Genomic DNA, 13,043 nt, shown 5'->3' on the forward strand with positions numbered 1-13,043 from the left:
AACAATGTCTAGCCAATTTAACAATACACAGTGATCATGTGTGAATTGTTTGCAGCCAACATAAAACAATATGCTTGCTCAGTGTCATGAAAATGACAAAGCAGCTCTAATGCAGCATTTTATTTACAGTATGCAGAACCCTATGCTACTTTTCTTTGCTGCCACTTCCTTTAAGAAATGCAAATGTAGTTTGTACTGTATCACTGTTATATCAAAAGATTATTGTTTATGGTAATGTCTTCATCATTTTATCTTACATTCCCATTTATTTATGTTGTTTTTTGTTTAATTCTTTTGTTGTTTTGAAGGGTGGGGGGTGTTCATCGCTCAAATACAACAGCAGCCGATTTCAAACCTACCAGCAGGTGAGACAAAGCTTTACAGACTATGTTTCTGTATTCCTCCCTTCTCTGTACCCTGTCAGTTGTTTCTTCTCAGAGCTACTATAGATGTTAGAGTTGAAGTGTTCAAAGAGCTGCTCTACTCTTTTAATCCCAGTCGGGATAGTTTCTGGCAGCCGGTGGCTCTTCTTTATGTGAACTATGTGTCATTGCTGCAATGAGGAAATTAAATCCAGCACAGCAGGACCACACCATTTCTGTTGCTGATTATTATTTTTTACCAGCCTGTTCTGTTCCTTATTAGGCCCTGCTGTCTCTGTTGACATGACTTTAGAGGGTAGAACAGACACAATCGCACACAAGTACACACAAAGTTCTGTGGAGCAAAGAGTAGTAATTTACCATGTTCTGGTCCAGTATAGGCATAGTCTGGTTTGTTCGTGTTTTGTCTTGTCTTGCATTCTCCGGTTTGATGTCTGTCATCAGATTAACTGCTGTTTGCTTTAAGACTAAGGGCAGAGTGACACAGAATGCATTTTTGTGTTCCAATGTGCTGCTTTTTGGTTTTCCATGTAATCATCTCCTAAACTGACATCTTTGACCATTGTGGCAGGTCTCACTGCTTTTTTAGCATCTTGCATGAGCACCCCATTTTTAAGATGTAGTGTCAAGGTAAATGAAGTTCAGTTTTTAAAAAAAAACACATCTTGAGACCCTGCTTTTCTTTTATTTGTTAGTATCTTATCTCTGCATTTGGATGATATTATGTGGAATGTGCCATTTTTTTTTTTTTTTTTTAAGTTATATTTTGGTACTTTTGTGGCACGGGTGAAATGGGATTGGCAAAGGACCACGAGCCAGGAATCAAACTCAGGTCACCATAGGAGCAGTTCCGCTACATGTCAAAGCGCTGACGACGGAATATGGCGTTTGAGTGGCCCATCTTAAAGGGATAATTCACCCAAAAATGAAAATCTTTAGATCACTTACTCACCCTCATATCATTTCAAACCTGTATGAAATTTTCTTCTGTGAAGTATGAAAGAAGATAGTTTGAACAGTGTTCATACAATTGAAAAAAAGTGGTGATTAACCTTGTTGAATCAAACCAAATGGTCACCAGATGAAAAGTCATAAAGGGTTGGTATGACATTAGGGTGAGTAAATGACAGAATTCTCATTCTTTGGTGAACTGCTCTTTAAGAGATGGCTTCAGCATGGTATAGACAAGCACAAAGACAGCTTGTTTAAATTGTGACAGCCTGAAAACCTCACCAATCTCTTCTTATACAGCACTATCTCTTCTGTTGCCCATATTCTACATCTCATCAATACCTCAGATCAGCTTAAGATGCTTTAAAGTTTGATTAAACCAGCATCTATCTGTATCTCTGTCTACCAGGGAAATTGATTAGGTTTCTGTTGTCGTTGGTTTAACTTTGAATGAGAGCCGTAATTAATTGATATTGAATTAATTGTTTTATGTTGTTTTTCTGTCATACATAAATGAGGGATTTGTGTTTTCCTCTGTAATGGAATTATAGCTGGGCCCATGAGGAGATCGCATTCTGAGGCAGATTCACATCTGAACACTGATACTCAAAGCAATTAACAACAGGAGGAAACAAGAGCGCGCAAGAGAGATTAACCCTTGTTTCCTGTGCAGGCTTAATTAACCATCTTTTAATGTGGTGTCTGCAAATGGTAAATTGGAAGGAGCATAATAAAGTTATATTGATGAGGAGGAAATGCGAGGAAAGATGCGCAAAAAGCAGCGAGGGCAGTTTAATGGGGCATCACAGCCATCATTATCAAGCTGAGATCCTCATGCTGCCAAAGTCTCATTGGCCCCTAGTGAGCTGAACTTTGACCCTAAGAACCTTCCTATATTGAAGTCTCCTTATTGGTATTTTATTCACAGCACAGGCCATCAAGCACCTCTCATTAAGACCTGTTTTTGTTTTAAGAAAAGACTTCTGCTCATAAATCTCAGTGGTGATTAGAGAAGAACATTCCAGTCCACAATCAATACAGTAAAAATAACTTGCAAATACCATTTGTCGTGTTTGTGAGAACTGGTGGGAGCTGGTGATCTGGCTGAATAAATGCCAGGCCGGTCCGGATTCAGATCGCTGTTTCTTTCTAGACTTAATGAGGGGTTTCTGGGCTCATATTGAATAATTGGTCCAATGTCACATTTCTACCCTTTCTGTAAATGTGCTAAATTACTAGCAATTACAGCTAGCAAAAACTCAATAACCCCATTAAAGCTGCCTTGAGCTATATTTTCATTGTTGAGTGTGTGTGTGTGTGTGTGTGTGTGTGTGTGTACCTGTTTTTCTATCCCGGTGGGGACTTCAACCTGAATGCACACAGACTCATGGGGACTCGTGTCACAGTGGGGACCTAAATAGAGGTCCCCATGGGTAAACAAGCTTATAAATCATACAGAATGAGTTTTTTTGGAAATGTAAAAATGCAGAAAGTTTCCTGTGATGGGTAGGTTTAGGGGTAGGGTTAGTGTAAGGAGATAGAATATACCGTTTGTACAGTATAAAAACCATTAAGTCTATGGAGAGTCCCCACAAAGATAGTAAACCAGACATGTGTGTGTGTGTGTGTGTGTGTGTGTGTGTGTGTGTGTGTGTGTGCGTGCAGGGTGCATGTTAGAGTGTCTTTTAGAGCTGTGTTAGAGTGTGTGAGTATGTTGTGAAAGCAGTCTGAGGAACGTCAGTAATTACAGCTGCCGTCTGGGTTACATACCAAGGAATGGTTCAGACATGTTTAAACACTGGATGATCTTTACACTAGGGGACTAAACCATTACCAGCTTTTCCTCAAGGACATGATGGTTAGAGATGCATTTGCCCTGATTCCAGGCACATGTATCAAGCTCTTGTGATACATAGAGGATTGAGTGACATCATCAGATCTTTACTCCCCATACTGTCCCAACTCAGCTGCAATCCTTTTTTCCATCTGAGGAAGAAGAGATTGTATCGAAATGGATATGGCTGAAGATAAATGTGGATGCTGATCACCGCGGCAAGTTCATTGATGTGAATTAGTTTGAAATGGTCAAGTTTTTCTCATGCTGTATTGATGCTGTGAACTCTGAGACACACAGGAAAAGATTGGCTGATCTGAACATTCCTCTCTGACCAGAGATCAGTGTTTTTGAACATTCATATATATATATGTGGAAAGATAAATTATGATTGATAGAGCTAGTTTTTGATAGATGAGAGTTATGATTTGTGGTTTCAGGGATCTGAAATCCACTTACCTGAGCAAATTTCACTGCCTGGAGGCTGAACCTCAGCTTCAAGGCTGGAGGAGGCATGCAAACATTCAGCAAAGGTGTGTGTTGGGAAGACATGTCAGAGTCAGCCCACATTTATGAGTCTGTGAACTGCTTTTAATTATGGGACACACTCAGATTCCTTAGCAAGGCTAAATCTCACTCACTCACACAATCACTCACACAATCACTCACACACACAATCACTTGTAGACACATCACAATGGAAACAGTATTATGTGGCTTTGACTCAAGTGTTCATGAATCCCTTTTCCTTTCCTCTTTTTCTGTCTCACTCAATTTGAGGCATTGTGTTTGAAGTGAAACAGGTTTATTGTTTTTCAATTGACTGATCTGACCCCTCTCCTAAATACCAGTTACATTTACTGCAAACCTTTCTTGTACAGAATACCCCTTATTGGCTCCTTCTGTCAGAGGCTGTTAAATATTTCCTTGTAGTGTGTTTCTGGCAAAGAAACCCGTCTCAGAGCTGCACTGCTTCTAGCAAAGTTCGGGATCCAAAGCCCTGTGCGCCACTTGTCTCTTTTCCTTAATGTCCCAGTCTTCTTAGTGTGGGGTGGGGAACCCTTTGATCAAATATTCTTTCAGGTGAGAGCACACAGAAGATGCTCCAGTCAGCTGGAGGTCTGTTGGGGGAAGAGACAGAGAGGAGGTGTAGTGTCAACGATGGCATTATCGTCCTGGGTGTATTCGACTTCGACTGTGTCTGTCCTTACCGATCGGTGATATTTCCCGCTTGCTGTTGGGGGAGGAGTTAAAAAAGAAGCTGTCAAATCGATCACTTTATGCTTCCCATAGTGACGCTCACACAGTATTTGTGTACTTTATCTCAGTCAAAGATGTAATATTTCTCAGATAAACAGATGTTTGAATTTGACATGTAGCAAGCAGAAACGCTCTTCATTGAATAGGGTACATGCTGCTTGATACAGTGCCTGTATGTAAAACACTGATTTTTTAACATTAGTGGAACTGATATTGTCATCTGTTTGACCAATTGTGAAGTGGCTGTCGTCATCAGAGCTCATACAGCCATTCTGGTAAAATGACTGAGTCTGCCGACTGAGTCTGCTTGAATCCTCCTCGCTGTATTTTAGTGGCATATCATATGTCAGCACCTCGTCAAGTCAGACTGTCATGCACTGCTAAAGATGCCCATTCTGTGCAGTGCCATATGAAGTCAAACAGACGTAATGTCACACTGTTTATGTCACACAGATAAAATTGCAGTGACATTCATTGAGTTTGGGCTCTCTTCTCAATTCATCTCTTGCTCTGAGAGAAGAATAATATCAAGCTTATTTGAAGTTATTATTCTGTTGCTCAATCAATCTCTGAGATGCTGAATATTGAGAAGGGCATAAAAGAGTGTGTATGCATATGCATTGTAGCCAATCTTTCTTTCTAGGACCATTTGAAGATTATTTTAACAGCTTCATCAGGAAAAACATCAGGAGATGATTCAAGTTGAGATTAATGGCTTCACAGAGTGTGCATCAAGAACTTTAGTTTCAGATACATGCTGTGAAGAGGTCCTCCTAATAGATTTGTGTTTTGACTTCAACTGTTTCAATCACTCAAATGTTTCTGTTTCTCCCACAGGTTTGAGAAGAGCACCCTGAACAATGCGAACTCTGGTAAGGAGTTTAAGTAGTGCTCTAATTTTGCATTCTGCTCTTCAGTGAATGAACATCATGTGAACTTTGGCAGAGTTTCTTTGGATAATAATGTAAAATTCTAAATGAATAAATGTAAATGGGAGCACAGCGAGGGCTGAATTTTAGTCTTTCCTTATGAGAACAAGTTAAAGTCGTACAGACTCTCATGTCTCTGCTAGAAGCAAATTGGGGTCACTACATATAGTTGAGGAGCAGCTCTTGCTCAGTGAATCATTTCTGACTTTCATAGAAGGTGGAAGTTGAGTGTTAAACACTCCTTGGTCTTCGTTCTTGTTCCTTTTAACGAGCCGCTGCCTGTCGGGAGAGGGCATGTGTCAAGGCTGTGGTGTTTTCTGCTCTCTTTGCATTGGTAGGGGAAGGAAAGGTCTGTCTCACAGTCTGTGCGGTGCAACGAGGCAGAGCAGGTTATCATCACTCACACTGATCCACATTAGAATTCAGCACTAGCTCCAAAGCTTCCTGGCGTGAGCATAGGAGGAACGCATTTCCAAAACCTGATTTGGCCCTGTGCACGCTTTTTCTCTAGACAGGAAAAAAGACTCTTCAATTCCATAAAGTGGCCGAGTTTTCAGAGCTGGATTGGAGCAGGCATATCTTTAGACACAGGCGTAGATTTAGCCTCGCAGTCCTCTCTACAGCGCGTGTTAGCCCAACATTCCAGCTGGGTGTTTTCATTTCTTACCTCTCGAGGTTTGCGAAGCAACACACAAGATTGCTGGATTAGGAAGGCAAATCTACAAAGGGCATTGCGAAGCTTTGAACACAGATTTAGCATATTGAGACTGAACCCTCAGAGCCAGCATCAGCAAATGTGATTAACACCCGTAATTAAAATCGTATTTCTACTCCCTTTTAAACTGTCTGCTCCTATAGCATTAAATAACCAGAACATCATCTTGTGTAACTCTGAATAACTGAATATTGAACAGAAATGCATTAGCGATTTGTGCATGCAGGCAGTTTATGAATAATAATACCTTTAAGTAATAATGGAGTCATCAATTGTCATGAGGAAACTGACTCTAGTATTTGCACATTTTCTGGTATCACAGCTTTACAAATCTTCTTATAAATAATTCCGCCTTTGTTTTTTATTCTAATGCCATAGTTTTCACACATCTGGTCACATTTCAGATTGGTAGATTCAGTCTTTGCTTTATGTAACATTTTCAAAATTGTTCTAGATTTAACACCATTTAAATGGTGAGTAAATCCATCTTCCAAACCATAATTTCACTACTGTAAGCCTATAATAATTATATTTATTTTAGAGCGGGTGGATTTAGCAGGAACCTCGAAACTTCATTCATCCTTGCGTGTTCATGTCATGTCTGTAAATAAAGGAAAGAAGGTCAGGTCATTACAGTGCAAGTTGTCGAAGTAGCCTGAAATCACAAATTACCCTTAAACTGAAAAGAGAGTGTTGGTCAAAGGGAAAGCGAAAATGCATGGACTAAAACATGAATCAACAGCAGGCAACAATTTGCCTATAAATAGCCTATTAGCCAAGTTATAATAGTTTTCACTGTTTACCTTATATAACATGAATAGATGTTTGTTTTGTTTTTTTAGTCCAATTGTTTTCAATGAGACAAAACAACAGATGATTAAAAGCTACTTACCTGCTCTTAAGACATTTTTTGCATATCCATCTTTCTTTTGTTCTTCATTGGTTTATTTCTTTTTTTGGAGTGGGGGAGTTGTGATGTTGTTAGTGACATTTGCACTCGTAAGACGATCACCTGTAAACATGGGCACAGTAGATTTAAAAAAATTACAGAATAAAGAAAAAAATATACTCTTTGACATACTGTTCTGGTCACTCTATGACATACTGTTCTGACATACTGTTCTGGTCACATTTCATCTTACTAAATCTCTTGCTTTAGTTACACTTTAGTTGAGTAATAACATCAAAATAATTTCAAGATCAGTTAAGATGGCCTCCATTAACTCTGGAGAAGTCTCTAATGCTGATTACATATTTTTCACACATCTGATCACATTACATCTTGGTAAACGGTCTGCTTTAATCATTAAGTAAAAATGATCAAAACAAGTTGACAATTATTATTGTCAAATAATTGACAAACAGCAAAAACTGTATAAAAAAGAAAAAAATATGCTTGAATCTCCATTAATAAAGTACTTTCTTGTTTAACAGTGTCAGCAGACAATCTAATCGAATGTGTGAAAATGAAGGACCACCAGAAGGTAAGAGCATAATTGAAATACATTAAGCACATAAAAACCTCGCCCTTTCACCTTCTAGGTTTCTCAGACTTTTGACAGATTTTTATTTTTTATTTACAAAATGACTTGCAAGAACATGAGTATAGCTTGAATGTTGTGTTTTACAGTAATTTAATATGCAAGAAAGCAATCCGTGTGTTTTTAGTTACATGTTTACTCGGCCTAAAGGATATTCTGTCGTCTCTAACGCTGGACTGACCTCACCATTAAATGTCAAGTATCTTGCAGAGCGGAGGCGGAACCAGATAAATGATCCTGCATGTTCTCTTGACCTTTCACTCGTTCTTAGTTTCTATGGTGACCAAACAGGCTTTCCCCAGAATGATAATCTCTCATATCCAGCCCCAAACCTGTTATGGTACAGAGCAAAGAAGAGAGGACATTTCAAATATTAATGAAGATGTTTGGCATGTTGCAGTAGGCAGTGATGTACACCGCAACCCTTACCTGCACCAATGCGTTTTCTTTAAATTAAGCATCTCAGCGTCCTTACAGCTGGACCATAGAGCAATAAACACTCTCTCTGACATTTAAACTCGCATGAAAGATGCAGAACTATAGACTCTCTCTAGATGGTGTCTCCTCTTTCCTCTCAGTTCATTCATCATCAGGAAAGAATTCATCATCCTCCAACTGAAAACTGAGGAATAATTTAAGAACCTCTGATGATACTAGTCTGTCTAGACTCACTGGACTGATGATAATGGCAGTATTTTTTTTAAAGCCCAAACTCTCTGTGGTGTATAAAAGAGTCCTGGCAAGTTTCTCACAGATTTTGGGTGTTATTGCACCGAAAGGTCCTTTGAACCTAATATTGAGACTATCACTGGCACGTTTGCCATCAGCCTTCAGCCAAACTTGTGCCCTTGAGCACAGCTGAGCCCATCACTAGATTCTGTTTGAATTACTGTGTGGAAACTTTGGAATAATTAATGAGCCTCAGTGATCAGGATACCATGTGGCTTACCATAATGATGCTCTCTTTGGTTTGCCATTGTTTGGGGATGTTTATCTCAGTGTTGGTTTGGTTAACTGGCAGCTTTTTCTCTGCAGTTGAAGGAGCTGCATAAGATGGGGGCAGACCTGTGTGTGCAGGACCCTATGGGCCGTACCCTACTGCACTATGCTGTGGAAGTGGGCAGCAAGGAGATTGTCAGATACATCATTGATAATGGTAAATGATCACATAACACATGTCTGTAACATCTCTAAAATGCTTCTGGCATAGACGGAATGTCTTTGTCTCTGCAGTTTTTATGCCTCTTGTTCTTTCTTTTGAATGATCAATGTAAATTATGTGGAGTAGATCTTTGAAAGAGTAAAGTGAAACTTGCATTATCAGCAGTCTCTCTAAATTTCAAATGAGCTTTATTAGCATGGCTGTGTAGCACAATATATACATACATACATACATACATAATATAGCATAGCATAGCATAGCCTAGTAAATAAATAAATGATATCCATCTACATAAATTGGGTCTCTCAGTGAATTAACCATGTCTAACATTGTGAATGACTAACACATATTTAGCAGTAGTTGCAGCTGTCCTATCATTTTCTCCAAGGCATTTTCACTAACTCAGTATCACTAAGTTGAATGATGGAATCAGTGTTTCATATCTAGGGAGAAATGTTTCTCTTAAATTGTGGTATTTAGGACTGATGAGGAGGAAGTGTTTCTCATCCTCTGTTTGCTGTAGATCACAGTGTCTACAGAACCCCTGCTCTCTCTGTGTCCATGTTTCTGTATGCTTTCCTTTTTTCTATTTCTAGATCTTGGTCACTTAATCTGTATTTGGGGAGGGTTTGTCTTTCTTTAAATTGTTTAATTAATAAATAATTGGCCAATTTTGTGGTTCTCTTTAGGATCGAATAACATTGGAGTTTATTTTTAGTGTTTTGTCAAGAGTAACTTTTAGATTTTTGTCAATTTCTTTAATAAAAGTTTTGGGGTTGTAGCTGTAGTCAATCAAGAGTTGTTTCATGGACTAGTTGAAGAGCAAATGTGTTTAGAGTCTGGTTTCATTGGCAAGGAGGGCTTTATATTGAAATGAATCAGGGCGGACTGATGGAGTTGATGCCAAAACTGAACACATCTCTTCTGGACCTCAATGTTCAACTGGTATAAGCCTAATTCATCCCTGCAGGCATCATTGGAAGTGCTTCTGTGGACCTCTAAAATGTTTTTCTATGAGAAACCCTAATTTCTAAATAAATTCACATCCATATAAAATTATTTGTTTTATTATTGAATTATATAATTTTATCCACGTTTTAATGGGTAATTTTATTTCACTGACTTTGTGACTTTATAGCATAAAAAGCCCTCCGATCCTTTTCGCTCAGTGTTTTGATAGCCAGACGGAAGCCCCCCGAAGCGCTGATGTTGATGCCCAGATAACTGTAGCTAGTGCTGTGCTGTAGGATCTGTCCTTTATAACCATGACTCTGGTTTTGTCCAGATTGACTGTCAAAGCACTTGTGACAGTGCTGTTCCAGTTCAGTCCAGTTCAGACACTCTCTCTCTCTCTCTCTCTCTCTCTCTCTCTCTCTCTCTCTCTCTCTCTCTCTCTCTCTCTCTCTCTCTCTCTCTCTCTCTCCAGAAGTCTAGTGACTAGTGAAAACTTGTATTTTGCATTTTTTGAATTTATACAATTTCCTAAATACAAATTATATTATTAAAACGGAAATTTAAGTGAAAAGTCTATTTAGTTCCCATGAAGATCAAATGTAGTAAAATATCATATTAATTTTCTATCATGTTTCTTTGTTTAAATTCTTTCAATATCTTTTTAACAGTTAATTACATGTTTTGAATCTTTTCCCCGGTTTCACAGACCAGACTTAAGCTACTCCCAGACTAAAATGCATGTTTGAGCTGCTTTAACTGAAAGCAACTTGCACTGACAAATATATATATTAGTGGCATTGTTTTGTCTCAAGATGCACATCAGTAATGTTTTTTCTAAGGCATGTTTATAAAAACTACTTAAATGTCCTAATTAAATTAAGGCCTAATCCTCCTGGCTTAATCTACTGTAAGCCCTGTCTGTGAAACCAGGCCCTAGACTTTCAGCGTGATCTCAGACTTGAATCCCCACCCCAGACAAACATGCATGATTTTGTTTGTTTACAATACTTGTATACATTTTCGGATGCACCTACTTATTCTTTACTATTATTCTAAAGTGTGAAAGGTAGTAATAATATAATCATTAAAACTATGACAAATGGATTATCTTATATTTTAGATTCTACAAAATAGCCACCCTTTGTCACCGTTTGTCTCTGTCCAGGCCTTTAGATCAACAGGTCTCTGAACGTAAACGCATTCAGGTGTGTCCAAACTTCTGACTGGTATTGTTTGCTACTTTGCCTTCAGTCGCTGTTATGCACATTATCTGTGCTGTGTGTAGGGGGTTGATGTGTGAAGCAGGTCATCTCTCTCTCCCACGCAAGCTTTTTACAGCTCTTCATTAAGCAACACACCATCACCTCAGGGCACATGCTTTAGTGCAAGGTTTAATTTCTCTTTTTTTCTCTCTCTTTTTTCCACAGCACCCACCGATATTCTGGATGTAACGGAGAGAGAAAAGTGAGGCCTGTTCTGTCATTCTATAATGCACATTGATGCCATTTTATCTGTTGACAGGAAAGGATCAGGCTTTTGTTTTATGATAGTATAGTCAGGCCTGGCTCACTCAAAAGCTTTTTCAGGAATTATCTTGAGATTCATTTTTAACAGCCTGTTTATTCCTCCAACTTGTTTTTCTGCCTTCTCTTTCTGTCTGTTCTTTTCTCTCTCGCTTTCTGTCTTTCTATCTCTTCCCTTTTTATTCAGCGGAGAGACGGTGTTGCACAAAGCGGCCTCGTTGTGTCATAGGACAATCTGTCATTACCTAGTGGAGGCGGGAGCATCTCTCATGAAGACAGACTTACAGGTGAGATAGACATGTAGAGAAAGACAGTTCATGTTTGATTCTGGGTAAGTTAAACCCCAATAAGTTAAATAAGTTCACCCCAAAAGGAAAATTCTGTCATCATTTACTCCCCTTTACCGGATGTCATTCCAAGCCCATAAGACTTGGTTAATCTTTGTAACACATCATATAAAGCAAATGTATCGCTTCACAAGACTTGGATTAAACTGCTCGATTCAAATGGATTTGTTTCACGATGCCTTTATGACCTGTTTTGAATCTTCTAAGTTTTAGTTTGCTGAACTTTCAATGGAGGTACAGAAATCTTAATTTGTGTTTAGAAGATTAACCATAGTCTTGGGGGTTTGGAACGACATGAAGGCGAGTAAATGACATTTTTGGCTAAAACATCCCTTCAATGTTTTTAGAGGTCTACTTACAAGCACAGAATAAAGCCTCATGACCAGGGCTGCGTTTCCCAAAAGCATTGTAAGCCTAAGTTGATCGTAGAACAATTGCCACCAGTGGTCTCTATGATCAACTTAGGCTTACGATGCTTTTGGGAAACGCAGCCCATGTCTGATGCTGACAAAACAGAAGGGGAAATAATGTCATAGCTTTGAGTATATCTATTGACGTCCTGTCAGAAGTTTGTGTTTGATATGGGAATTTAGGAAGGAATAATTTTGGTGAGCTCTGAATACAGATTCATGCCAAGCCGATTCACTGGAGAAGTTTGTGGCTTTTTGGATCTGTCTTGATCTGTTCCAGCCCTCCAGCTGGTCTCTATCCCTGAACGTCTCTGTTAGTCAGTGCTGACTAAGACCTCCACATGAAACAAGGAGCCATTCTTCCCCCCAGCAGCCCACCCTCTCCCCCGCTCACCTCCACAGAGCCAGCCAAGAGACTCAAGCTCTCCTGCAGCACTTCTGATTGGTGTACCGCAAAATTACACACAGCTGTAGATACACTACACTCTAATTACTGCCTCTCTTCTTTTCAGAAGAAACATCAATTTAAAAACTACTTATTTGAAGAGATCTGTGAGGGAATGATTTTCCACAAAGCACAAAAATCTCATTTGTGGTTAGAACTCTCAGCGGTACTATCCTTCGCTCTTGCTCGCTCTCATTTTCCCCTGTAGTTTTGTACTTTTGCACCACTGGGCCTTACTGTAAGAGTCTGCTCTAAAGCTCACAGCAGTCTAACGGACCTTTCCCAGCTCCCATCTGATAAATGTGTGAGACAGTACTGATTGAGTCTCCTGGGTGCAGATGTACTCTAGTCTGTCTGACAGCCTTAAGTTCTATCTATGTAATTATCAGTAAGTCATGTGCTGTTGTGGGAGATGAAATGTGTGAAGTCACCAGTCTGACACGGTCTGAGAACAGACCGAAATGGAGATTTTTCTCTTCAGAGGATATCCCATGATTTTCATCTGCTCTCTTCAGGGAGACTGTCCTCCTATGCTCCTGACAGACTTGAACTGAACAAGACCTGATTTAGTGTTGCCATTTTCCTGGAC

At 39.2% G+C, this 13,043-nt stretch overlaps 1 protein-coding gene across 9 annotated transcripts in view; it reads left to right on the plus strand.

Annotated features, from left to right (window-relative positions):
- dgkza (diacylglycerol kinase, zeta a) overlaps positions 1 to 13,043 on the plus strand; it is a 105,366-nt gene that overhangs the window by 89,649 nt on the left and 2,674 nt on the right. For all 9 annotated transcript variants that reach the window (XM_084108214.1, XM_084108215.1, XM_084108218.1 and 6 more), the window contains 6 exons: positions 309 to 365; positions 5,266 to 5,300; positions 7,507 to 7,556; positions 8,649 to 8,769; positions 11,157 to 11,193; positions 11,440 to 11,539. In XM_084108214.1, coding sequence (XP_083964340.1) covers positions 309 to 365; positions 5,266 to 5,300; positions 7,507 to 7,556; positions 8,649 to 8,769; positions 11,157 to 11,193; positions 11,440 to 11,539 — 400 coding nt within the window. The remainder of the gene's footprint in view (positions 1 to 308; positions 366 to 5,265; positions 5,301 to 7,506; positions 7,557 to 8,648; positions 8,770 to 11,156; positions 11,194 to 11,439; positions 11,540 to 13,043) is intronic.

This window comes from Abramis brama (genome assembly GCF_963993115.1).
Source record: "Abramis brama genome assembly, chromosome: 3".
In the NCBI taxonomy this organism is placed as follows: Eukaryota; Metazoa; Chordata; class Actinopteri; order Cypriniformes; family Leuciscidae; genus Abramis; species Abramis brama.